Source organism: Oncorhynchus keta, chromosome 19 (assembly GCF_023373465.1).
Source record: "Oncorhynchus keta strain PuntledgeMale-10-30-2019 chromosome 19, Oket_V2, whole genome shotgun sequence".
Classification (NCBI taxonomy): Eukaryota; Metazoa; Chordata; class Actinopteri; order Salmoniformes; family Salmonidae; genus Oncorhynchus; species Oncorhynchus keta.
The window spans coordinates 48,983,849-49,010,573 of NC_068439.1; the positions used below are offsets into that span (position 1 = coordinate 48,983,849).

Below are 26,725 nucleotides of genomic sequence, written 5' to 3' on the forward strand. Positions count from 1 at the left end.
CGACACATACAACAACACTACCGCAAGTGAGTACGGCCCAGCACATCACTGGGGCCGAGCTCCCTGCCCGCCAAGACCTCTATACCAGGTGGTGTCAGGCCCTAAAAATGATCAAAGAATTCAGCCACCCAAGTCATAGACTTCCCTCTGCTCCTGTACGGCAAGCAGTACCAATAGACCAAGTCTGGAACCAACAGGACCCTGAACAGCTTCTACCCCCAAGTCATAAGACTACTAAATGGTTAACCAAATTGCTACCCGGACTATCTGCATAGACCCTCCTTTGCACAAACTCTTTTGACTCATCACATACGCTGCTGCTACTTATTGTCTATCCTGTTGCCTAATAACTTCATCCCTACCTACATGTCACAGGAGACTGCTGATGGGAGGACGGCTCATAATAATGGCTAGAATGGAATGAATGGTATCAAACACATGGCAACCATGTGTTTGATGCGTTCATTTCATTTCAGAAATTACTATGAGCCTATATTCCCCATTTAATGCGCCACCGGCCACCTGTGCTACTTGTACATATATACGTCTCAATTACCTCATAACCCTGCACATCGACTCAGTACTAGATGCCCGTGTGTATGTATGTATGTATATATATATATATATATATCCAAGTTCTTTGCTCATTTTGTAATAATTCATGGTGTTATCCTTTTATTTTTCTCTCTGCAGATGAAAGGACCTGTAAGCATTTCACCCTTAGTTTACACCGGTTCACAGAAGTTAAATATGGCGAATTAGAAAATGTAACTTTATTCTACTCAAATAATTACTCACGTTTTTGATAACTGTTCTGATTTTTTTTTTTTAAATAGAAGCATATTTCAATGTCATAAAATATTATTTTATTTACATTTATCCCTTTCCACACAAATTGTAAGTATTTCATTTAGAGGGATCTTTTTAAAATTCTCTTATAAAGTTTCTCTTTTACCCTCAAATCCTCCAACAGCCAGTCTGCTGGCACCGGTCTCCCGGACCAAAAAGTATTCCTAACAGACCATACTTTTTTTTTTTTTTTAAACAGCCCCAGGAGAACAAACCAGTTGGGAAATGAGATTTTAATCACACACAAAAAAAAAATTGTCACATCCATATTTTGCAGGGTTGCCTCTACAGGGTTACAAAATTGTCATTTTCAAACAGCAACAACCAGATGCTCGGTTGGTAAACCCCTTCAACAATATTCACACGCATCTCCTATAAACCGAACTACAGGTCTTCAGACGTGCAAAAACTTAATCTGCATTCAGAAAGAACTGAATTGATTAGCGCCAAATTAGACACCCAGGATTTACTCAAATGCATGCCTCCGATTGTGTTACTCGGAGTGTCCGAGTAAAGTTGACAGAGAATAGGTCCAGCTGTGCTTGTGTGGCGACAACTGCTCTACCCTGTCCACTAGACTAGTACAGGTGCTGCACATCTCCTGGAAACAGCACTTCAGTGCCAACACACAAACATGGCGACTTGCCAAGGCAGAGGGAGTCCAAGTACACCCAGGACAAAGTGACAGTTGGTGAGAATGTTTCAGGCAAAAACTAAAGGCCTCTAATGGATGTAAATTCATAACAAAAACCCAACATTATTTCTCTAATAAGCACTCATACTAGTACCTACCAGTATGTCCATTGCAATATATAAAAAAGACAAACTCCTACAAAAGTAGTACGTTTTTAAATCATTTTATTCATTTCATATCAGTTAGCTAGCATTGTCCTGACAGTATCAAGGGTGTGACATGAGTGACCCTCAATTCCAGTCACCCATAGCACTCTGAAGGGCATGCATCATGACTCCATCCATACACCTAGGTAGGGGTAAGACTCTCAAAAGTTATTTTACTTAACAAACTCAGACAGTGCTTGAGTCTATGTTTTCCAGGGCTATATCACGTGACACCATTTAGGAAATATAGACTTTTACATCTTCAATGTGCATAAAAAAAAAAAAAAAAGACTGTACAAACAAAATACATCCGGTAGGAAAAATGAGTTGCAATGTGACAGGGAAACTGTGCCATGTGAAACAATCTTGGTCTTCTATTGCATTAAGTAGAGTGAGGTATGACGAGATTCAAACAAGTGGCAGTCAGACTAGTTCATTCATACAACTTCCCCAGCAAGGCTTTCTGATGTGTAGCGCAAACACCGTTTACTTCCCTTCAAATCAGCTAGAGTGAGTTATTAAGTGGATTAGATCTAGCCAGTACAAAGGGTTACCTATATACCCCTCCCTTATGGTGAACATTGAGCTCACAACTCACCCATACATTTTAAAGTGATGCCGAAAGCAAGAACAAAACAAATATGTATTAAACAGGTCATTAAAGCAATATTAAATGAATCTGTTCAGATTTAGGCACCCGTAGCAACACTTCATTATCTGGTCATCTAATAATGACACTTCATTAATGGCATAGCTCAGGGCAGTCCTAATACAAATCAGTTTGCACGAGTTCAAATGCACCATTGAATAAAAAATAAAATGCACATCAAATTTTAAATAAAATCACCTGAGCGAGAGAGTTGGTCAGTGTCCCGATTTCTCTTGTTCTATTGAAAATCTATTATGAATTGTAGCCACTGCCATTCAAAATTAGATTAGTAAATCGAACAAAAATAACACTGTAAAATGCTAGCTTATTTCTATGCGGACAACCATAATGCAGATGCAAAAAAGTAAGACTAGTGTGGTAAATCATTATCCGCATAAAACGACATCTTAGTTAAATTAACCCAGCAAGCTGAAGGCAAACTGTGGGCTGTTATCAGTCATGAACTACAATGTGTGTACACAGATGTCACCAATAAAAAAAGATCAATCTGGAAAAGCTAATATACAGTATATTTTACCTTCAATTTGTATTTCGCAAATCAGCATAATAAAATATAAATGCTCAAAATAAATTCCTTGAGTAGGTATTAATTTCTAAGTGAAGACATGTGGATTCCTTTGTGAAATTGCGACTGAGGTGCATATCCCACAGTCTTTCAACTGAAGTCGTAATAAACACCAGATGCCATTTTTGGCAAAACACCCTCCTCCTTCCAGTTAAAACAAACGGCTGCGAGAAAACATCTGGACACAGCTTGAATATTGCTTCAGTGGACAGAGTGGATGTCAGTTCGGGAAGGGGTTGTCAATATCTGGCGATGCTACAAAAGGACAAAAGGGCTTTTTTTTTCTTTTTAAATCACCTAATGTAGAAGCAACACCGGACGAGTAACTCTTGCAGAACGTGACACGCTTCTAATTTAAATGAAACCATTAAATAAGAACAGCAGCTTTGTGAGGCTTGGTTCCATTTTCAGGATTGCGCTCCAGTGTGAGAGCTGCATTAGGATAAAGTGGTTCACATTGGCAAAAAGTTACTCTTCCAGTGTAACATGTTAAAAAAACTGACCGTTTTTCTCAGCGTCTTAGTGTAGCTCCTATGTAACCCAATTTAAAAAAAAAAAAAAATTTTTTAAATAAAGTGTACACTTGCTCATAAATTCTGCCTATATTCATTGCCACTTCTGTCCTGTCTAGCATGCTTATGTAGAGACAACCTTTGGAGGCAGACAGTTTCTCAGGAAGAGCTGAGGCCCGAGTCGGACTCTGCAGTGCCGTTGTGAACCTTGGTGTTGGCAGCGCAGATAGGCGCCTGGCAGGGGATGGAGTAGCAGGAGCACACAAAGCTCTTCAGAGTCTCCTGCAGAGTGTGCTGCTCCTCCACTTTGAAGACGTTGGCCTGCTCAACCTGGTCGTCACAGATCCTGGAGTGAAACGCAGAAAAGGAGCAGAAAATAAAATAAATTAAAAAAGAGAAAGGAGGACAAAACATTGTTATTAGGAGCCAAAGACACAGTCGAGACAGAATTACTGCCGCAGGTACACAATCCTAGTTCAGGATTTAACAGGGAACAAGGAAGTTCAAAAACACTGTTGAGGTTAATAAGGATTGGAATCTGGTTCCTCAGTGGCTACAGAAAGTGCTAATCTACATAATCAATAAGCATGTCAACATCACCTTATCAATAAAATCTAACTCACATTTACATGATCAGCAACTGTACAATGTTGTAGCACAAAGCTGGAGGGAGTAGCTTCTAGTAATAATCTCAGTGCACACACACCCATGGATCAGATTTCAGCTCACTGTAAACAGGTTCTTACAGCCACACTGCCTGCCGACCTGACGTTCCAAAAAAAAAAAAAAAAAAAAAAAAAAAGTCTGTGCTGTATACCCCATGCACTTAACATAAGCCTTTGTCTGGAAATGGCCAATAATAAAGAGTCGTACGCAGGAGTGATAAAGCAGAACACAAAATTGATATATGCATGAATATAAAAAAGGGGCAAACTTTATCCACTACAAAGAAAGTTCATCTATATTAATCGTAGCAGTCTATTTACCACCACAAAGCGATGCTGGCAGTAAGACTGCACTCAATGAGCTGTATAAGGCCATAAAAGAAAACAAGAAAATGTTCATCCAGAAGCAGCGCTCCTAGTGGCCGGAGACTTTAATGCAGGGAAACTTAAATATGTTTTCCCTCATTTCTACCAGCAGGTCACATGTGTAACCCATTTTTTTATTTTTATAAAAAAACAAATTAAAATAAACTCTAGACCATCTTCACTCCACACAGAGATACATACCGCTCTCCCTCCATTTGGCAAATCGGACCATAATTCTATCATCCTGATTCCTGCTTAAAAGCAAAAACTAAAGCAGGAAGTACCAGTGACTCGCTCAATACGGAAGTGGTCAGATGACACGGATGCTACCCTACAGGACTGTTTTGCTAGCACAGACTGGAATACGTTCAGGGACTCATCCAATGGCATTGAGGAGTATAACCACCTTAGTCACCGGCTTCATCAATAAGTGCATTGACAACGGTGTCCCCTACGTGCATATCCCAACCAGAAGCCATGGATTACAGGCAACATCCTCACCGAGCTAAAGGCTGGAGCTGCCGCTTTCAAGGAGTGGGACACTAATCCAGACGCTTATAAGAAATCCCCCTACGCCCTCAGATGAACCATCACAGGCAAAGCCTCAATAAAGGACTAAGATTGCATCCGATTACACTGGCTCTGAAGCTCAAATGTGGCAGGGCTTGAAAACTATTACGGACTACAAAGGGAAACGCAGCCACGAGCTGCCCAGTGACGCGAGCCTGCCAGACAAGCTAAATGCCTTTTATGCTCGCTTAGAGGCAAGCAACACAAGCATGCATGAGAACACCAGCTGTTCCAAACGACTGATCACACGCCATGTAGCCGATCTGAGCAAGACCTTTAAACAGGTCATCATTCACAAAGCCACGGGGCCAGATGGATTACCAGGACATGTACTCAGAGCATGCGCGGACCAACTGGCAGGTGTCTTCACTGATATTTTCAACCTGTTCCTGACAGAGTCTGTAATACCCACATGGTTCAAACAGACCACCATAGTATCTGTACCCAAGAAAGTTAAGGTAGCTTGCCTAAATGACTACCGTCCCGTAGCACTCACGTCAGTAGCCATGAAGTGCTTTGGAAGGCTGGTGCCCAGAAACCTTATACCCACTCCAATTCTCATTCCCGCCCAAACAGACCCAATCTCAATCGCACTCCACACTGCCCTTTCCCACCTGGACAAAAGGAACACCCATGTGAGAATGCTGTTCATTGACTACAGCTTAGCGTTCAACACCAGTGACCACAAAGCTCATTACTAAGCTAAGGACCCTAGGAATAAACACCTTCCTCTGCAACTGGATCCTGGACCTCCTGACGGGCCACCCCCAGGTGGCAAAGATAGGCACCAACGCATCTGCCACGCTGATCCTCAACACTGGGGTTCATCAGGGATGGGTGCTTAGTCCCATCCTGTACTCCCTGTTCACTCACGCCTGCATGGCCAAGCACGACGCCAACACCATCAAGTTTGCTGACGACACAACAGTGGTAGGCCTGATCACCAACAACGATGAGACAATCTATAGACCTGGCAGTGTGGTGCCAGGATGACTTCCTCTCCCTCAATGTGAGCAAGACAAGAGCTGATCATAGACTACAGGAAAAGGAGGGCAGAACAGGCCCCCATTAACATCGACGGAGCTGAAGTGGAGCAGTTTGAGAATCACCAACTAACTATCATGGTCCAAACACACCAAGACAGTCGTGAAGAGGGCACGGCGACACCTTTTCCCCCTCAGGAGACTGAAAAGATTTGGCATGGGTCCCCAGATCCTCAAAATATCGTACAGCTGCACCATCGAGAGCATCACCGCCTGGTATGGTAACTGCTCAGGATACGACCGTAAAGCACCACAGAAGGTAGTGCGTATAGCCCAGCACATCACTGGGGCCAAGCTTTCTGACATCCAGGACCTATATACTAGGCAGTGTTAGAGGAAGGCCCAGTCAAAGTCAGACTGTTCCCTCTGCTACGGCACAGGAGCGGCAAGTCTAGGACCAAAAGGCTAGAGGCTTGTACGTAACAACTTCATAATAAGGTCTACACCTGATATATAAGGCACATGTATTTTATTTGTCAGAGGTGCCAGTTAACCAATCATTGCTTTCCTAATATTTGAATTTAAAGTCTAGTGAAATTTGGCTACACACTTTCATAAAAAGTGCAAATTATCTCAGGAAAGGCATACCAATGCCAAAATGTGTGGAGAACTACCTAGGCTAAGTTCGAAGTGAAATGTTTTGCATCATTGTCATGGAACCCTGCTGTCTGTTCAAGTTAGTGACCAGAACAGGGGACCTTTCATTCAGGCAGTAGTCAGGAGGAACCAAATCGGGAGTGAGTAAATATAAACACCAGCACAACCAGGAATTGGAGACATTACTGGCATCAGGAGAACCAGTAGAGTCAATGACATGATTTGGCCACCAGATTTAACATACTCTAAAAAAAAAAAAAAGAGACACTTATCAGCTACAGGTAGAAATTGCCCTCTCAACCACAGATCTAGGGTCAGATTACGTTACTCCAAATTCAGAACCTTGAGCAACAGTCAACAGTATGAGAGACAGTGTGTATTACAGGTTGTTGATAGTGTGAACAGAATAAATAGAACTCAAAAAAGGTGCTCACAAAGGTTTTACATGTGGCTCAGTTGGTAGTGGCTCAGTTGGTAGAGCATGGCACTTGCAATGCCAGGGTTGTGGGTTCGAGTCCCACGGGGGACCAGTACAAAAATGTATGCATTTACGCAAGTCGCTCAGGATAAGATCCTGCAAAAATAACCTTTTGAATAGATTTCTGTATAACAGCAGTAGCAGCATGGGGTGGTTTCCATTAAACCTAGTCCTGGACAAAAATAAAACGTGATCAAATCTCCATCGAAAGTGCTTTAAATTCTAGGAATAGGCTTCATCTGTGTCTGGGAAACCGCCTCTAAATGAGCCAAGATGGATTTACCCGTTCAGCCAGATGTTTACCTGTCATAGATGAGTCCGTCGATGCCCTGCTCCCTTAGCTTGGTCCTGTTGTCGTGGTCGTTGTTGAGGTCTCCCCAGCAGAACACCACCAGGCCTTTAGATTGAGCCTCTCGGATGTGCTCCAGGTTCTGAAGCAGCTCCTCTGTGTGGGCACTGATACCCTAGATAGACAGACAAGACGTCAGGGTGTCGACTGATCCGCTACATTCTTACAGAGACTTAGTCAACAAACAACATATCCAAGTTCCACCACTCACCAGGATGTTTTCGCTCTGCGCAAAGCTCATGGCGATCTGTGTGGTCCTGCAGCGGATGTCCATGAGCTCAGGATAGGTCTCAGAGATGCCCTGGGTCAGGAACAAGATGGGGTACTTGTTCTGCTTCTGACGAACCCTGGGGGAGAAGACAACATTTATGGTTACACTTACGCGTCACCCCGTGGAATGGTCGTTAAGACACTAACAGCTTACGTCTTTAAGCCTTTATAACAGGCACATAAAACATTTGTAATAGGCAGTCCAACATTCAAATTACAACTGTGCAAACTATGTTTCAGTTCAGCAGGCCAGCAGATTTCTGGATAAATAAATCATAGCAAGTTTTTGGTCTCATTCAGTAGTTTACCTGACGAAGTACAATCCTGTTCATTTGTTGTTTAAACAAGTGGAAAATGACACTGTCGCTGCTTCTGCGTGTCTTGGATTTCTGCCCAGTGTCAAAACAATATGCTGAAATTTGAAGACCTAAAAATAAAAATGTATGTGTGGAGTATCACGTGTTCAGGTAACTTGTATTTTGCTCAATACCTCAAACTGGACACGCACCAGAATTTAACAAGAGTGTCCACTCGAGCTGAAATTGATTGGCTTGTTCTAACTGTAATCCATAGCGACAGACAGCGGCTTTTATAAAGAGAGCGCCGCAAATTTCACATGCTATTTGCGTTTCGGAATTGGTCGCACTGGTGTGAGCTGCACATTCTACCTGGACACCTGAATCAAAAACATCCTTATTTTTTTGCAACCATGAATTTGTTAAACAGTAAATTGCGTTATCCTAATGCCCCGCTGCTGTGCCTGCCTTCTGTAATGCGCGAGCCTCTCACACAGTCTTATCCCTTGTGTGACCCTTTAACATTTCAAAATTCAAATTGTAAGAAGAAAAATTGCTCATCGCCCAGCACAAGTGCACTAAGCCTCATTGCAAAGTTGTTTTTAGGACATTACATTTACTGTTAGATTAATAATAGCAGCACTGTAGAAACTATTACACTCAACGGAACGACTTGATTAGTGTAGTGTCAACAACGCAGCCACTGCCAGCTAGCCTACAAAGTCAACAACGCAGCCACTGCCAGCTAGCCTACTTCAGCAGTACTGTATCATTTTAATCATTTTAGTCAATAAGATTCTTGCTACGTAAGCTTAACTTTCTGAACATTCGAGACGTGTAGTCCACTTGTCATTCCAATCTCCTTGCATTAGCGTAGCCTCTTCTGTAGCCTGTCAACTATGTGTCTGTCTATCCCTGTTCTCTCCTCTCTGCACAGACCATACAAACGCTCCACACCGCGTGGCCGCGGCCACCCTAATCTGGTGGTCCCAGCGCGCACGACCCACGTGGAGTTCCAGGTCTCCGGTAGCCTCTGGAACTGCCGATCTGCGGCCAACAAGGCAGAGTTCATCTCAGCCTATGCCTCCCTCCAGTCCCTCGACTTCTTGGCACTGACGGAAACATGGATCACCACAGATAACACTGCTACTCCTACTGCTCTCTCTTCGTCCGCCCACGTGTTCTCGCACACCCCGAGAGCTTCTGGTCAGCGGGGTGGTGGCACCGGGATCCTCATCTCTCCCAAGTGGTCATTCTCTCTTTCTCCCCTTACCCATCTGTCTATCGCCTCCTTTGAATTTCATGCTGTCACAGTTACCAGCCCTTTCAAGCTTAACATCCTTATCATTTATCGCCCTCCAGGTCCCCTCGGAGAGTTCATCAATGAGCTTGATGCCTTGATAAGCTCCTTTCCTGAGGACGGCTCACCTCTCACAGTTCTGGGCAACTTTAACCTCCCCACGTCTACCTTTGACTCATTCCTCTCTGCCTCCTTCTTTCCACTCCTCTCCTCTTTTGACCTCACCCTCTCACCTTCCCCCCCTACTCACAAGGCAGGCAATACGCTCGACCTCATCTTTACTAGATGCTGTTCTTCCACTAACCTCATTGCAACTCCCCTCCAAGTCTCTGACCACTACCTTGTATCCTTTTCCCTCTCGCTCTCATCCAACACTTCCCACACTGCCCCTACTCGGATGGTATCGCGCCGTCCCAACCTTCGCTCTCTCTCCCCCGCTACTCTCTCCTCTTCCATCCCATCATCTCTTCCCTCTGCTCAAACCTATCTCCTGATTCTGCCTCCTCAACCCTCCTCTCCTCCCTTTCTGCATCCTTTGACTCTCTATGTCCCCTATCCTCCAGGCCGGCTCGGTCCTCCCCTCCCGCTCTGTGGCTAGACGACTCATTGCGAGCTCACAGAACAGGGCTCCGGGCAGCCGAGCGGAAATGGAGGAAAACTCGCCTCCCTGCGGACCTGGCATCCTTTCACTCCCTCCTCTCTACATTTTCCTCCTCTGTCTCTGCTGCTAAAGCCACTTTCTACCACTCTAAATTCCAAGCATCTGCCTCTAACCCTAGGAAGCTCTTTGCCACCTTCTCCTCCCTCCTGAATCCTCCTCCCCCTCCCCCCTCTCTGCAGATGACTTCGTCAACCATTTTGAAAAGGTCGACGACATCCGATCCTCGTTTGCTAAGTCAAACGACACCGCTGGTTCTGCTCACACTGCCCTACCCTGTGCTCTGACCTCTTTCTCCCCTCTCTCTCCAGATGAAATCTCGCGTCTTGTGACGGCCGGCCGCCCAACAACCTGCCCGCTTGACCCTATCCCCTCCTCTCCAGACCATTTCCGGAGACCTTCTCCCTTACCTCACCTCGCTCATCAACTCATCCCTGACCGCTGGCTACGTCCCTTCCGTCTTCAAGAGAGCGAGAGTTGCACCCCTTCTGAAAAAACCTACACTCGATCCCTCCGATGTCAACAACTACAGACCAGTATCCCTTCTTTCTTTTCTCTCCAAAACTCTTGAACGTGCCGTCCTTGGCCAGCTCTCCCGCTATCTCTCAGAATGACCTTCTTAATCCAAATCAGTCAGGTTTCAAGACTAGTCATTCAACTGAGACTGCTCTTCTCTGTATCACGGAGGCGCTCCGCACTGCTAAAGCTAACTCTCTCTCCTCTCATCCTTCTAGACCTATCGGCTGCCTTCGATAATGTGAACCATCAGATCCTCCTCTCCACCCTCTCCGAGTTGGGCATCTCCGGCGCGGCCCACGCTTGGATTGCGTCCTACCTGACAGGTCGCTCCTACCAGGTGGCGTGGCGAGAATCTGTCTCCTCACCACGCGCTCTCACCACTGGTGTCCCCCAGGGCTCTGTTCTCGGCCCTCTCCTATTCTCGCTATACACCAAGTCACTTGGCTCTGTCATAACCTCACATGGTCTCTCCTATCATTGCTATGCAGACGACACACAATTAATCTTCTCCTTTCCCCCTTCTGATGACCAGGTGGCAAATCGCATCTCTGCATGTCTGGCAGACATATTAGTGTGGATAACGGATCACCACCTCAAGCTGAACCTCGGCAAGACGGAGCTGCTCTTCCTCCCGGGGAAGGACTGCCCGTTCCATGATCTCGCCATCACGGTTGACAACTCCATTGTGTCCTCCTCCCAGAGCGCTAAGAACCTTGGCGTGATCCTGGACAACACCCTGTCGTTCTCAACTAACATCAAGGCGGTGGCCCGTTCCTGTAGGTTCATGCTCTACAACATCCGCAGAGTACGACCCTGCCTCACACAGGAAGCGGCGCAGGTCCTAATCCAGGCACTTGTCATCTCCCGTCTGGATTACTGCAACTCGCTGTTGGCTGGGCTCCCTGCCTGTGCCATTAAACCCCTACAACTCATCCAGAACGCCGCAGCCCGTCTGGTTTCAACCTTCCCAAGTTCTCTCACGTCACCCCGCTCCTCCGCTCTCTCCACTGGCTTCCAGTTGAAGCTCGCATCCGCTACAAGACCATGGTGCTTGCCTACGGAGCTGTGAGGGGAATGGCACCTCAGTACCTCCAGGCTCTGATCAGGCCCTACACCCAAACAAGGGCACTGCGTTCATCCACCTCTGGCCTGCTCGCCTCCCTACCACTGAGGAAGTACAGTTCCCGCTCAGCCCAGTCAAAACTGTTCGCTGCCCTGGCCCCCAATGGTGGAACAAACTCCCTCACGACGCCAGGACAGCGGAGTCAATCACCACCTTCCGGAGACACCCGAAACCCCACCTCTTTAAGGAATACCTAGGATAGGATAAAGTAATCCTTCTCACCCCCCCTCCCCCCTTAAAAGATTTAGATGCACTATTGTAAAGTGGCTGTTCCACTGGATGTCATAAGGTGAATGCACCAATTTGTAAGTCGCTCTGGATAAGAGCGTCTGCTAAATGACTTAAATGTAAATGTAATACATAGCCACAAGCAGTAGGTTGTTATATTTAGAGTTAGCAATCTAGCTAATGTGTATTTGAGTTTCTACTTCCTCCCCCGAAAAAAAGAAAACATTGGAGCCCTATTTTCACAGTAAAAATAAAAACTTTAATGTAAACCCAAAATTCATGACAATCACTGAATTAGGTTGCATATCAAAATATCTTTAAATCATGCATTCCTACTTGGACATGTTAGATGTAATGACTTATTTATTGAATACCATCTCAGTAGTCTATTACACATGTTAATAAAGCATTGTGAAATGACTTTATAAGAGGACTCAAATGTATTGTATTGTGGGACGCTGCACAATTTTTGCGAGAGGATGCCACCAACTGAAAAAGTCAGTGGTGCCCTGCAGACACTTGTAGAATCTATGCCAATGGGCAATGAAGCTGTTGGTGGGTGGCCAAACGCCCCATTAAGAAACTGTCGGGTTCCCTTTTATTTGGGCATTTACCTGTATGTTGACAATCACGCTACTTTTATCATTTAGCTGAACCTTTTATCCTCAAATGACAAGTTAACCGGGCGTTCAAGACTAGAGCTTCCATAGCGACTGTGCAGCAGGCTGAAAGTTTGACGCCCTTGAGTAGTGCTTATGTAACGGATGTGAAACGCTAGCTTAGTTAGCGGTGGTGCGCGCTAAATAGCGTTTCAATCGGTGACGTCACTTGCTCTGAGACCTTGAAGTAGTAGTTCTCCTTGCTTCGTGGGTGACTGTTGTTGATGTGTGCAGAGGGTCCCTGGTTCGCGCCCGGGTATGGACGAGGGGACGGTCTAAAGTTATGTTACACTTACATGGTGCAGACGTCGGGGTCGAAGCAGGAGAAGACGACGCGTCTCTTGCCGGCTCTCTGCAGCACACAGCTCAGTATGATGTCCAGGAACAGGTTCATGTTGAAGTACGAGGACAGGTTTCCTTCCCACGAACCATCCTGTTGAAGACAATAACACAACATTACAATGAGAAAAGGGTTGTTACTATCGGACCATGTTTGGATTTACAAAAAGTACAAAGCTTTCCTATTTCACTTTGAACCACGAGCCCAAACCCTAAAAGAACAAATAGCTGTCTGAGATGGCAATTTGTTTTGCAAAATCAACAATTGCTGTATAAAAGAGTCAAATCGTCGCTTAAAACTAACCTATCGCTGCAGTACAAAAAGAGGGCTTGCAATGTCACCCAATCAACGCACATTTACCGTATAATATGGTTCAATCAAGCCACACGACAAACTTCTTCCCTCATCAGCGCATTTTCGCAACAAATTGCTCAAATTCAGCACCTACTGCCTTGCAAAAATGTCAAAATTGCCACAGCAAAAATCAAGCAAATTTGTACGCAAACATCACCAGAATTCCCTTTGAAATCCAGGAGATACTGAAATAGGTTATAGGTCGGGTCAGATAACACAGCCACTTCTGTAATGACCAACTAATGACTTCATCACCAGTATCACAGACTGGCTGTACATACCTTCATCTGACAAATCCACTTCAGCTCGATGTTGAAGCCCACATTTTCAGGCACTGCATGGAAGATCTGGAAGATGACATAGGGAGGCAGTTGTAATGGGACACAGAACCAAGGGTGGGATAAGCTGGTCCACACTTTCAGGAACCTCGCAAGTGAAGACGTCGACTTGGTCATTTACCTGCGAGAATGAAGGGAAGGGCTGGTGTTCGTCAACCTCTTCCTCGTCGTCGTCATCTAAGAAGCAAAGCGGGAGTAAACCATGCACTTCAGCACACACACACACACAGCACCTGCTCTGCTGGTTCACATTCAACTGCTTTACACAATGACAAGCAGAGGACATAGGTTCTTTCTTCACCATACCAATTGGAATTGTCAGTTAATCTATAACTTCTAAAACAACTATGGCTTTGCAAGAGTAGAGGAGGATGAGAGCATTGTTTGCCTCAAGGATAAATCATTCACATAGTTAATGAAACGGAAGATAATATACCTTTGTGGTCGTTCACCTTCAAGGCAGAAGCATGGCCCAGCTGTAGATCAAACACAAGAGTCATCCTTCATACCACGTCACTTTTGCCTATTCTAAAATGGTGAAAAACCAGACTACATAAGACTAAAATCAAATCAAGACATCCACATACCGCCTCCAAAGGACTCTTCATATGAACTGTTCAACAACTGGCTTCTGAGCGTATTCACTAGGTAAAGGAGAAGCCAGTAGCTAGCAGAGCTTTTACCTTGAGCTGCTGTAGCTGGTCGTATGTGAGATCTTTGACCGGCACTTCAAACATCTCCAAAGAGTGCTTGTCTCCCTTCTGACAGGAGGAAGAGAGGAAAAAGTAAAGCAAGGATGCTGTACAGCAGGGTTCCCCCAAACTCGGTCCCGCGGGCCATCCCTGGGGACACACGTTCTGGTTTATGCCCTAGCGCTACATAGCTGACTCAAATAACGAGCTAGTTATTTGAATCAGCTGTGTTGCGCTAGGGAAAAACAAAAAACAAAAAACGTTCACCCAGGTGGGGGGGTTTGGGGGAACCCTGCTGTCCAGAGTGCATCGAATGGTATTGTTGAAACAGAAAACAAACTGGATTTGTTTGGGTTGACCTTCTTAGTAGAGATGCAACAGGTGAGATCGTGGTACACGATGGGGACACAGTCCTTGGAGAGATGGACATCAAACTCCACATAGGCAGCCCCCTGCAGAAACACACATGCAGTCAACTCTGATGCAGCAACAGATCAGAGAGACGTTTAGATGGTCAAGAGGAAAATGTTTATTTCAGTTGTTTTACACTCCACGTGGGAATACTCACATGATTGGCAGCACTTTTGAACGAAGCAATGGTGTTCTCCCTGACTTTGGTATGTCTGAAAAACCAGACATTTTTAGGCAAAAAAAAAAACAAAGACATCCAAATCACGATGTACAGTATAAAAGATAGACGTAATCTTGTGACGTATGAAGTGTATGATCAGACTACTAGTTAATGACCTGCACGCTAACACACACACACACACACAACTCCTAGCTGAGATTCAGAGGCAACCCTTCGCTGTTCGTTGACCGTGACTTCCTCTGTTGATGTGCACTCGGACTGAACATGTCCTAACCTGCACTGCAACTTTGAAGTCATACGGGACAGAACAATTGCATTCAAACATTCAATAAACAAAGTATGAAAGGGTCTTTGTGCTCTTATGAGTAGGCCCTTCCTAGAGTCCTGCGTCAACACACGCACACATTGAACAACTTCTAATACATCTATTATGTAAAGCGTGTGCGCGTTTCTCTCACTTGGCTGCGTGTGTGCTCCCCGCCCCTCTGTGGCCAACGTCCAGGGGGGTACTCCTCTTCCTCCAGTACTTGGTGAAGGAGGAGCTCATGTCACACTGCAGTCCCTCGATAGGACGGATCACCAGGTAGTCCACTGGAATAGAAAAATACATTGTTTAAAAAAATACGTTTAAAAAAGGTGAAGTGTACTCATCATTTACTTTAAATCTAAGCTTGATTTTTACCCGGGAAACATCTTAGCTAACCCTGTGGCCCCAAGTCATCTCAAGTCAGCCAACCCCCCCCCCCCCGCATCTTGTTTGACAGTTACATGCTAAAGGGGAAAGCTGATTGTTTACGTCGGGAAAAGGTCTGCGGGAGGAGCTATACACGCCGACTTACAGTACTCTAGTTCCACGTCGGGTAAAAAGTCAAAGACCTGTCAGCCAATACAGCCTGCATCCTAGTGATTGATTTCTCTTTTGTACATCCTATATTTCTCGAAGAGTGACAGAGAAGTGAAAAAAGTCCCGTAGCCGAACCAAGTTTTGTGCAAATCCCCCATCGATAGACACCTGATTTACAAAGAAGTCAGAGTTACATGGATGCATCTCAAGCAACTTAGTTTAAATGTTCTTTGCTTCTACCAGAAGACTCGTTGCGGAAGGGGGTAGGGTTGCTCACCTCTAACTTTGCCCAGGGTCTGTCTGGAGTTGCCTTTCATGATGGGCAGAGTGACCACGCCAGTGTCCTTGCCACTCTCCACGAAGAATGAGGAGAGGAGGCAGGCCGTACCCGCCGTCCCTGGGTGGGCATCCCCTGGCATCACGTGCTTGCCCATGTCTTCCTGTAGGAGGGGAGGAAAGGGTTAATACACCCACTATCGTACACATACAGGGGCCCGACGCTCCTTTTTTGGAACAATAGTGGTTTGGGAGTACACCTACAAAATCAAAAATGTATTGGTGGTTTACACGGATTTGCAAACGGTTATCGCAGGCGCAACGAAATGCTTGTGTTTCTAGCGCCAACATTGCAGTAATACCAAGCAACACAAATCCAAAATGTTAAATAACAGAACGAGTGATAGATCTACATAAAGGGGGATAGAGTGTGTACAGAAGTTACACAGGATGAGCCAAGACTAGAATACGTCACACACAGACGGGCTGTTCAAACACGCAGGGTGTGTCTATGGAAAAATGCACATTTAAGAAAAAAATATTTGGAAGAACAGTTCTTTGAAATATATATTTTTTAAACATGCATTTTTCCATAAATAGACAAACCCTGTGTGTCTTAATACAATAAACTCTGCAAAAAAAAGAAAGGTCCTCTCACTGTCAACTGCGTTTATTTTCAGCAAACTTAACATGTGTAAATATTTGTATGAACAAAAGATTCAACTGAGACAAACTGAACAAGTTCCACAGACATGTGAATAACAGAAATGGAATAATGTGTCCCTGAACAAAGGGGGTGTCAAAATCAAAAGTAACAGTCAGTATGTGGTGTGACCACCAGTTGCATTAAGTACGGCAGGGTAGTGAAAGGTGAGAATTGTCAGTTAATTGAATGATTAGAATATTCCGCCCTGAAACATAATTGTATGGAATTGATTAGAATGTATGAAATCATAATCAATTAATGTGTAGTCCTAGTCAGAATTAGGGTAAAACAAATACCTTTATGGTATTTTAAACAGACTGAGCTCGGTGCCGACCTGACTAGAGATTTGGGAGAGAACGGGGAGTACGTCTCAAGGACAAAGTCACTATCTCTGTCGGCTGGGAAGTGAGACAGACAGTGTGTGCGTAGCAGGACGTGTGTGCCTACGTTTGTATGTATGTGTGGGCGTGAGAAGTCAGCATAAAATTAATTTATTTGTTTTCTTGACTTCAGAACGTTCCGTGAATAAACCTTTTAACCATTTAGCTGGGCCTCCGTTTGTTTCATTTGACCAGGATCTTACAAATTCTGGTTTACAGACAGAGTAATATAACTCGATTGGGTAATGTACCTGGAGAACATAATTCTCCTAACAGGTAGTCTAGTGGTTAGAGCATTGGACTGGTAACCGAAAGGTTGCATGTTCAAATCCCCGAGCTGTTCTGCCCCTGAACAGGCAGTTAAACCCACTGTTCTAGGCAGTCATTGAAAATAAGAATTTGTTCTTAACTGACTTGCCTAGTTAAATAAAGGTAAATAATGATAATTTCCTCCTCATGGACTGTACCAGATTTGCCAGTTCTTGCTGTGAGATGTTACCCCACTCTTCCACCAAGGCACCTACAAGTTCCCAGACATTTCTGGGGAGAAAGGCCCTACCCCTCACCCTCCGAGCCAACAGGTCCCAGACGTGCTCAAAGGGATTGAGATCCGGGCTCTTCACTGGCCATGGCAGAACACTCACATTCCTGTCTTTCAGGAAATCTCACACAGAACGAGCAGTATGGCTGGTGGCATTGTCATGCTGGAGGGTCATGTCAGGATGAGCCTGCAGGAAGGGTACCACATGAGGGCGGATGTCTTCCCTGTAATGCACAGCGTTGAGATTGCCTGCAATGACATCAAGCTCAGTCCGATGATACTGTGATACACCGCCCCAGATCATGACGGACCCTCCACGTCGAGCCTGCTCCAGAGTACAGGCCTGACTAGAGATTGTAACGCTCATTCCGTCAACGATAAAGGCGAATCCAACCATCACCCCTGGTGAGACAAAACCGCGACTCGTCAGTGAAGAGCAATCTTTGCCAGTCCTGTCTGGTCCAGCGACGACGGGTTTGTGCCGATAGGCGACGTTGTTGCTGGTGATGTCTGGTGAGGACCTGCCTTACAACAGGCCTACAAGCCCTCAGTCCAGCCTCTCTCAGCCTATTGCAGACAGTCTGAGCACTGATGGAGGGATTGTGCGTTCCTGGTGTAATTCGGGCAGTTGTTGTTGCCATCCTGTGCCCGTCCTGCAGGTGTGATGTTCGGATGTACCGATCCAGTGCAGGTGTTGTTACTCGTGGTCTGCCACTGCGAGGATGATCACCCGTCCGGCCTGTAGCGCTATCTTAGGAGTCTCACTGTACGGACATTGCAATTTATTGCCCTGGCCACATCTGCAGTCCTCATGCCTCCTTGCAGCATGCCTAAGGCACGTTCACGCAGATGAGCAAGGGACCCTTGTCCGGGGGTCTGTTTCTCAAACTAGACACTCCAATGTACTTGTCCTCTTGCTCAGTTGTGCACCGGGGCCTCCCACTCCTCTTTCCATTCTGGTTAGACACATTTTGCGCTGTTCTGTGAAGGGAGTAGTACACAGTGCCGTATGAGACCTTCAGGTTCTTGGCAATTTCTTGCATGGAATAGCCTTCATTTCTCAGAACAAGTATAGACTGACGAGTTTCAGAAGAAAGTGCTTTGTTTCTGGCCGTTATGATTCTGTAATCGAACCCACAAATGCTGATGCTCCAGATACTCAACTAGTCTAAAGGTCTGTTTTATTGCTTCTTTAAAATCAGGACAACAGTTTTCAGCTGTGCTAACATGATTGCAAAAGGGTTTTCTAATGATCCATTAGCCTTTTAAAATGATAAACTTGGATTAGCTAACACAACGTGCCATTGGAACACAGGGGTGATGGTTGCTGATACTTGGCCTCTGTACGCCAATGTTGATATTCCATTAAAAATCGGTTTCCAGCTACAATAGTCATTTTCAATATTAACAATGTATTTCTGATCAATTTGATGTTATTTTAAATGGATTTTAATTTATTTTTTAAATAATTATTTCAAAAACAAGGACATTTCTAAGTGACCCCAAATATATATATATTATACACACAGTAAAATAGTATGTAAACATTACAACACAAAGCAGTTGTTTCCATAGTGCTCATAATAGTCAACTGGCAAATATATTGATCCTGCTGTGAACTGTACCTCAAAGAAGTCAAAGGTGAGTTCTAGGTTGTCGGGGTCCATGGAGTGGATGATGTACTCTGTCCACTGTGAGGCCTCCAGGGCGTAACCACACTCAGGCTGGGAGTGGCGGGACTTGTACCCATCTCCACTGATCATACTGGTCTCCAGCGTGGTGGTCATCTTGTGCCATGACGCTGCACTCTGCTCCACCTCTTCATCTTCATCATCCTCCTCCTCCACACCCTCAAGCGTCAGCTTGATCCTGGGGACAGATGGGAAAGGTCACAGGTCAAAAAGGGGAGAGGATCTGAAAAGGCGTGACTATGACTGACTATGACCGATAGACTAGTGTATTTACGGCTGCATATTTCATCCATAAAAGGTGTAGCTGTTTATTTTAAAGCCATATTTGGTTTGATCCCATGAGTTATTTTGGGATCAATTCTATGGGCATTTGCGTAAATGCTTATATTGAATAGGAGCCACATCTCTTGCTCTCACCTGAAGCGAGACTTCTTGTATTTCTTCTTGGTGATGGATACGGGAGACATCTTGGAGAAGTGCAGACGCAGACGGATCTCTGTCTGGCACGTCAGCCACCCAGAGTCCATACACACTGAGCCGTCTGCAGAGAGGAGTTGCAGGGAAACAGGTGGTAAGCATTCTGGCACAAAATGGCGACCGTTGAATTCACCCAGGTGAGTAACAGTACATATTGGTGGTGGGTGAGGTTCGCTATCCGCAAAACAACGCAAAGCACTTTGCGTTTGAGAAAAGAGCTATGGGAATAAAAGTAATTGTTCAAACACCGAGTCAACTGTAGGTTGGGGAGACCGTCAAATTCACTTCAATCAGTATGTGCTACTAACAGATAACTAACCGTCTAATGGGGAAGTGTTTTACATGTAATCTGTGAAGAGTTCAGTTCCACCAAAGGATTGAGTCATATCTCAGGTACTTAGTATAGGCTCCTACAGTATTTTCTTTAAGTACCTAGTCTGTGATTAGCAGTTTATGAGCCCTTAGTTAATCTTCATCTTGTTTTTAGGGCTCGATCCCGACATAAGAAATGTATACCTTTCCTCTACGCACTTCTCAGTATTTGGTATTCAGACTTAGCTTATGTAGTCGCATAACACGCTCTGCAGGTGTGGCTACCTTGCGCACACTGAATACATTTCATTCAACCGCTGAAAACCCTCCCACACTTGCAGGGCCAACTGATTCTCATGGAGTTTTCAGTAAATTTATCTTAAGCTATCCCTTTAAATAGGGTGCACATTTGATTCAAATTTTGTCGACATAGTCAATAGAAAACGGGCTCAGAATATAGGGATTCATGAAAGAAATCCACTATGCTTATTCATCTCCGTTTCAGCACCAAATGATTAAAAAAAAAATTAAATCATAAATATTGTATGTATGGATCATAAATAATAAAAGGCTCTTCAAACAGTTACACACATAATAATGATAGTGGTTTGATTCATCCTGAATGCTTTCCTGTTCATGTTCAATCCATGAAATATTGGAAGGTGAAAATAAGCATATAACGGGCGTTGAAGAACAATCCTATCAATCACGGAACTGTATGACAGAGGTCCAGTCCGTGCGAACCTTCCGTGAACCGGGCGCCAGGCTCCAGGTTTAACCTACAACGCGTGGACTGAGTTCCACAATGATTCTAATACACATCCCAAATTAGAGAACAGCGTTAACCTAATATGATCCACTAAAACAATTGCTATGTGTATTTTACAATCCCCTTCTCCAAACGGATTACTCATTTACAGTTCATGGAGGAAGGTGGTACTTCTATCAGAAAATAATGTTGCCGCTTTTCCCCACTAGGAAGCGGGAGGTTTGCTAGACCATATTCATGGTTTCCTTGTGTGTAAACGTGGTGGAATTATTAGGGAATTAAGTCAAGGTCAGAATATGACGCAGTTGGTCGACACCTTTTTGTTTGAGGTGGCGCTCGAATAAACATAGTGGGTGAATAGCATGCTATTCTCATGCTTACGTTCAAGAGCAGACAAGGCATAAAAAGCTAAAAGCACATCAAAAGGAATAACGTTTCATTTAGGCGTGCTTAGCCCTGGTCGGGATCTGGGCCTTATAGTGCATAACAAAGGACTTCCCTGAGGTCTTTGCATTCCATGTCAAATTGGCTTTATCCTAGTTCATCTGCCGGGGCGGCAGGGTAGCCTAGTGGTTAGAGCATTGGACTAGTAACCGAAAGGTTGCAAGTTCAAATCCCCGAGCTGACAAGGTACAAAATCTGTCGTTCTGCCCCTGAACAGGCAGTTAACCCACTGTTCCTAGGCCGTCATTGAAAATAAGAATTTGTTCTTAACTGACTTGCCTAGTCAAATAAAGGTAAAATAAATAAAATAAAATGGGGTGAAGAGACTGCAATTATATTTTACCATTACATAGCCAATGTATTTTCCATACAACAGCGAGACAATGATCATTTCCCAAAAATGGATTAATCAAGATGTGATGTAATTATTTGACTTACTGTGGAATCCAAATTGACCATCGTCAATATCAAGGTGCGATTCTGCAAGATAATAAAACAGGCATGAGGCCTTTTACAGACATAACATCAACCAGCACAAAAAGGTTTATTTTAAACATTGTCCAAAAAGTGTCAGGTGGAAGGATTTAGGGGGAAAAATATGGTTTATTCAATCGTTTACTATTAAGCTGATTTTGAATGACCTTTGTCTGAGTTTTTTGTTTTGTCTGAGTTTGAGTGGTCACATCTACTAGCGTTTCCTCCGCTCTAGAACATTCTAGTTAAAACAACACAATGTGGCCTCCAACCCACTTGCCTCAGCAAAGCAGAGATACTGTACATTTCCCCCAAACCAAGCCGGGTATTGTTCTGGTGTATATACCTGTGGGGCTCATCAGACGTGGCTGCTGATGCGTCTCCCACTTAGTGACTATCACCTGACAGGGACCACCTGCACTCTGCAATGCCAATGTTTAGTACAGCGTTAAGACTTACCAAATACAGTCAATGTTCACTTTGGTCTCAAAGGTATTAGCAAGCCACTATTGGTTGAAATCTGAAAAAGGGATTCATTAGTCGGTAGGTGGAAGAACTTAAGCATCATCTCTTCAGCTACGCTAAAATATCTAATCTTCTGAAAGATCGTATGTTTTGATTTATATATTTTTTTTTTAGCAAAGTTGACCTGCTACAGTTTTTGGTATTTTAAGGGTTAGATCTGCCATTAATGGTGCAAACTAAACAAAGCCTTTAAATGACAAACTGTAAAAACAATCAAAACTGTATGTGGTCACAGTTTTAGACCCCAGGGACATGAAAAATGTGTTGTCATTACAACTGGCCTATCTGAATGTGTGGGCTCCACCCATGAGTCAAGATTGTATGCTCTTTGACGAGTTAGCAACGCCGTTCGTCCACTGGCAGTAGTTCAGAGCAGGCAGAGAGACGGCACTGTTCAAATGAGTTTGCTTAGCCTCGTTTCCGCGATGTATCACGGGTGTGATAGCGTTGCTCCATATGCTGCTGTCTGTAGGACATATAACAGCCTGACGCCCTCTCTGTATGAGGGAAAGCTTTTTTTTATTTTTATTGGTGTAATTTGAACGCCCAAGACGGACGTATCGAGAACGTTGCATACCGACATGAATAATTGGAGTGGTGAAGAACACGCTGTATGTGTTCCAACTTCCGTGTTGTTTAATGCTGCGCTAGGATAGACAAGGGGGAGAGGCTTGCGTCCCGTGCTCAAATCCAAGCTCAGCTTATAGCCAGCTGGCAGAGCTCCAGGCATGGACACTCTCCTCTGAGCATTACGGAAAAACTGCACTGAAGTGAGCTCGAGGGGATCAACACAGATGTGGGGAAAGTGAGCTAAATAACCCACGAATGATCTTAAAAAAACGGCTGTAGGGTAGCTAACCTCATGCTTTCTAACGTCACGGTACTCAAATTTGAATAGGCCTAACACAATCAAATAGGTCACTTCTTTAATATGTCCGATTTCTTCACACGCTGACCGTACATAAAAAAAAAAAAGATGAGCTCACCTTTGACTCCAGGAAGTGGCCTTTGAAGTAACGATAGGTTGGCACAGCACCTCTGGGCACACTGACGGTCCTCTTCCACAATGTGCTAGGGAAGGAAGAGAATATTTACATTAGAGTCATTTAGCAGACGCTTTTTATCCAGAGCGACTTACAGTAGTGACTGCATACATGTTCATACTGGTCCCCCGCGGAAATCTAACCCACAACCCTGGCGTTGCAAGCGCCATGATCTTACCTTCTGAGCCGGCACAATGTTGAATTACTTAAAACACACAGAAATCATTCAGACCATAGCATATTCAAAAGTTAAGTGATATTTACCCATCGTGTTCAACCGGTTGTAGGGTCACAGCTCTTTGATGGCACCAGCCTCCTAAAGCTTCACAGCTACCAACCACAGCTATCACCTCACCTAGTCATACACCATATTATTACGTTCAATTAAACAAGTCAGAACTGTATACATTCACCACACACACACTCTTTCTCTCGCTCTCATCAGGCTCTAATGATCAAGTGCGTTTCAGCTAAACTCTCGTGGACAAACTACGTAAATCGAGAATCTGACCAAATTACTCAAGATTCTAGTTCCGGGTCAGCTAACTGAGATGAACTAAAAGCTGACATTCCTGACTGTCTGGATCGTTGTCAATCTTTCTGTCTAAAGTTGTCTTGAATTGAATAGTCTTCTTGTTTCAGATGAGTCTGCTGCCCTGCAGTAGGGGTTGGTCTTACCTGGGGATGTGTCTCCCCTAACTGCCAAAGTCACTTGAGTTGTCTCCATAGTTGACACAGGCACAAACAAGGACAATTGCAGGCGCAATCAAGCTGGAAAACCAGGAACTTAATGGTAAAACAGGCATAAATGTAGGCATAGATTTAGTGGATTAACAAAGCTGTGCTGGGTAGTAGAACCTCTATGACTGGACCAGAATATGGCCTTGGATATTCAACTTCTCCTGTAAAGCCAGATTCTGGTTCAATCTATGACAAAAAAACTAAAACAAAAAAAGTGCCCACATCAACACAACCACTCGGACTAGCTTGTTAGCTACTAAGATAACAGATCAAAAGCTAGTATTAGAGCATCCAAGACTGATGTATCTATAGAATGAATATAGAATCCTATAGAATATCCTAAAATGAAAATGAAAATAACCCCATGGCTTGCTGGTGCAGCGCAGGGGAAGTAAAAATAAAAACTATTTTTTGGGATAAAGCAGAAAATAAAAGGTTCTGAGGGTAACACAGGTTGAGTAGATGTTATACGGTTTTTTCTATGACACAACCAGTCAGTTCACACTACCTTTAGCCAATGTTTAAAACACTGATGAAATCTAAACGAGCACAAAATGTCCCCATAGGCTTTGACCAATATATAAATCACTGGCTTGGACCAACGAGCCACAGCAGAGTTAGTGCACAAACTCCACTACTGTTACTCTGTCCGAGCAGACAGCCCAATTCCGGATTTGTCAGCAAAACAGACACTACTGTAGCTAGCCATGCAAACCAGTTGTTTACCGTAAACGATTTAGCTAGTTACGCCTTTTGCGCCAACTGGGGCAGGCAGCTAACACGAACACTGGCAGTTACGTTACCTAACTAACGTTAACGCGCTAGCCATTGTAGCACAACAACATCGAGTTGACTTTTCCCCTCGCTACAAAAACTGAAATAACCATTACGTAGCAATATCTTCGCATAAAAAAAAATTGTACAATATCACAGAAGGTATCAATATACCTTAATTCATCAGCAGACAGATCTTGCTCGGCGTGGTAGATTTGGCATACTTGTTGACAACGTTTGGAGCTACTGCGACGCTATTCTTCTTGTCGCCCGTGTGACATGAGCAGCATTAGCGGCGAGCAACAATCGTTGAATAGCCTTCAAAATAAAAGTCAAACAAACGGATCCAAATAGTGGAATTGTGCAATAATTGGACTAGGACTGTTCAATATCGGTACTGGAGGGCCGAAACACTTCTGGTTCTTCTTCTTCAAATAAGGGATTAATTCAGACCTGAGACACCAGGCGAGGGCGATTAACTACTATTATTGTAAAGTGGCTGTTCCACTGGATGTCATAAGGTGAATGCACCAATTTGTAAGTCGCTCTGGATAAGTGCGTCTGCTAAATGACTTAAATGTAAATGTAAATGTAAACTACCAAGTAGAAACACAAACCAGAAGTGTTTTGGCCCAGGACCAACATTGAACAGCCCTGGATCAGATCAGGGTTTCTCAAACTCGGTCCTGGGGCCCACCGTGGGTGCACGTTTTGTTTTTTACCCTAGCACTACACAGCTGATTCAAATAATCAACTCATCATCAAACTTTGATTAGTAATTGCAAGATGGTCTTCAACCGATGATCCATATAAAACCTATATTGCCGATGCTATATGTATGGTCTTTGAAGCCACAGGACGGCCATATTGGCACTCGCTGGTAGGAGCAGTCCTCCTTAGGAATGAATGGAATTCTGCAGTATTTCATTTAAATGTTTCAAGGACAAAATTACATTGAAGTCTTTTTGTTGTTGTAGTGGTGACTGTCACATTAGTACTCCCAACAGAACAACGTTAAGGATTTTGTTTTCTATACTTAGCTCACATAATATAATTTGGAATGATGCATTAAAGTGTATGTAATAGAGTAAACATGTCAAAAACGAATGAAGACATGAATAAATGCAGTTCTATAGCTTGTGTTTAATAATTGAGGAGTGGTGCCAAGGTGGCTGCTTGGTCACATCACAGGCCATAGCCTGGTGCACCTCAGTTCAGACAAATCGAACTCGTCCATAATGATCAGACAGAGATCAATAAACAAAAATGTCATATACTTGCTTCACTCGAGTTCCCTTTTGATTACAGCTATCACTGAAGTATAAAAGCAGGAAATACTTCATAAAGATTCAACGAAGACTTACTTAGGCCACTCAATATATAACTGATAGGCCTGCTATTACTGATCAGTATCTATCAAATGTGGCCCACTGGGTATATCAAATGTCCTACTGAAGAGCTATGAGGCAGTTAAGAGTAAGTCAATTATTTAGTTACAGTCCTACTAATGAGAGTGTGCCTATCTCTGCCTGAAGTAGAGATGGATCCGGTGCTTCAGCTATAGCCTATCTATAGCCTTTAGGCCAAGATCAAGTGTCCGTTTACTCGGATTATTACAGGGTCATCAAAACAAGCATCTAACACGTCCTGTACTGTGCCACCTGTTGTTGTGTTTGTCCATTTAGATTGTAAGTGGGTAAATGACTGTAAAGCACTATGCCATGTCAGAAAAATAGCGTTCCAGTTCTAGCCATATGAGTTCCTGTGATGCTTTTTTAAAGTAAAACATTCTGCATGTTTTCTAAATTGAGTATAGCCTAAGGATGTTATGGAAACGTGTCTTGGCGTAGCCTAG

General features: G+C 44.1%; 1 protein-coding gene and 1 non-coding gene across 4 annotated transcripts; one reads left to right on the forward strand and one right to left on the reverse strand.

Annotated features, from left to right (window-relative positions):
- Positions 1-1,690: 1,690 nt before the first annotated feature.
- Positions 1,691-25,551, reverse strand: LOC118398401 (glycerophosphocholine phosphodiesterase GPCPD1). Of its 3 annotated transcripts, XM_035793693.2 has the most exons (20): positions 25,045-25,551; positions 24,034-24,126; positions 23,620-23,710; positions 23,299-23,383; positions 22,134-22,209; positions 21,752-21,793; positions 19,729-19,852; positions 19,246-19,489; positions 15,995-16,157; positions 15,332-15,464; positions 14,850-14,904; positions 14,641-14,733; positions 14,273-14,350; positions 14,026-14,065; positions 13,711-13,766; positions 13,533-13,598; positions 12,854-12,990; positions 7,716-7,851; positions 7,459-7,619; positions 1,691-3,782 (listed from the first exon to the last, which is right to left on the reverse strand). In XM_035793693.2, the coding sequence occupies exons 2-20, from the start codon at positions 24,080-24,082 to the stop codon at positions 3,596-3,598; spliced, it is 2,016 nt and encodes a 671-aa protein (XP_035649586.1). In that variant the 5' UTR covers positions 24,083-24,126; positions 25,045-25,551; the 3' UTR covers positions 1,691-3,595. The 3 variants fall into 3 exon arrangements, with proteins under 3 accessions (XP_035649586.1, XP_035649587.1, XP_035649588.1); XM_035793694.1 differs by lacking the exon at positions 24,034-24,126 and having other exon boundaries at positions 25,045-25,549; XM_035793695.1 differs by lacking the exon at positions 22,134-22,209 and adding an exon at positions 22,247-22,307 and having other exon boundaries at positions 23,620-25,549.
- trnaa-ugc (transfer RNA alanine (anticodon UGC)) lies at positions 7,136-7,207 on the forward strand. The gene has a single exon. It is a non-coding gene; the product is annotated as a tRNA-Ala (tRNA).
- Positions 25,552-26,725: the final 1,174 nt, after the last annotated feature.

What these genes read in the sequence shown, in the direction of transcription:
- LOC118398401 (XM_035793693.2), bottom strand. Translation starts at nt 24,082, where the DNA reads ATGGAGACAACTCAAGTGACTTTGGCAGTTAGGGGAGACACATCCCCA. An exon ending in TAGGGGAGACACATCCCCAG is followed by an intron (nt 23,711 to 24,033) that starts GTAAGACCAACC and finishes GTGTATGACTAG; the next exon opens with GTGAGGTGATAGCTGTGGTT. An exon ending in GACGGACTCATCTATGACAG is followed by an intron (nt 3,783 to 7,458) that starts GTAAACATCTGG and finishes GTTTCACTCCAG; the next exon opens with GATCTGTGACGACCAGGTTG.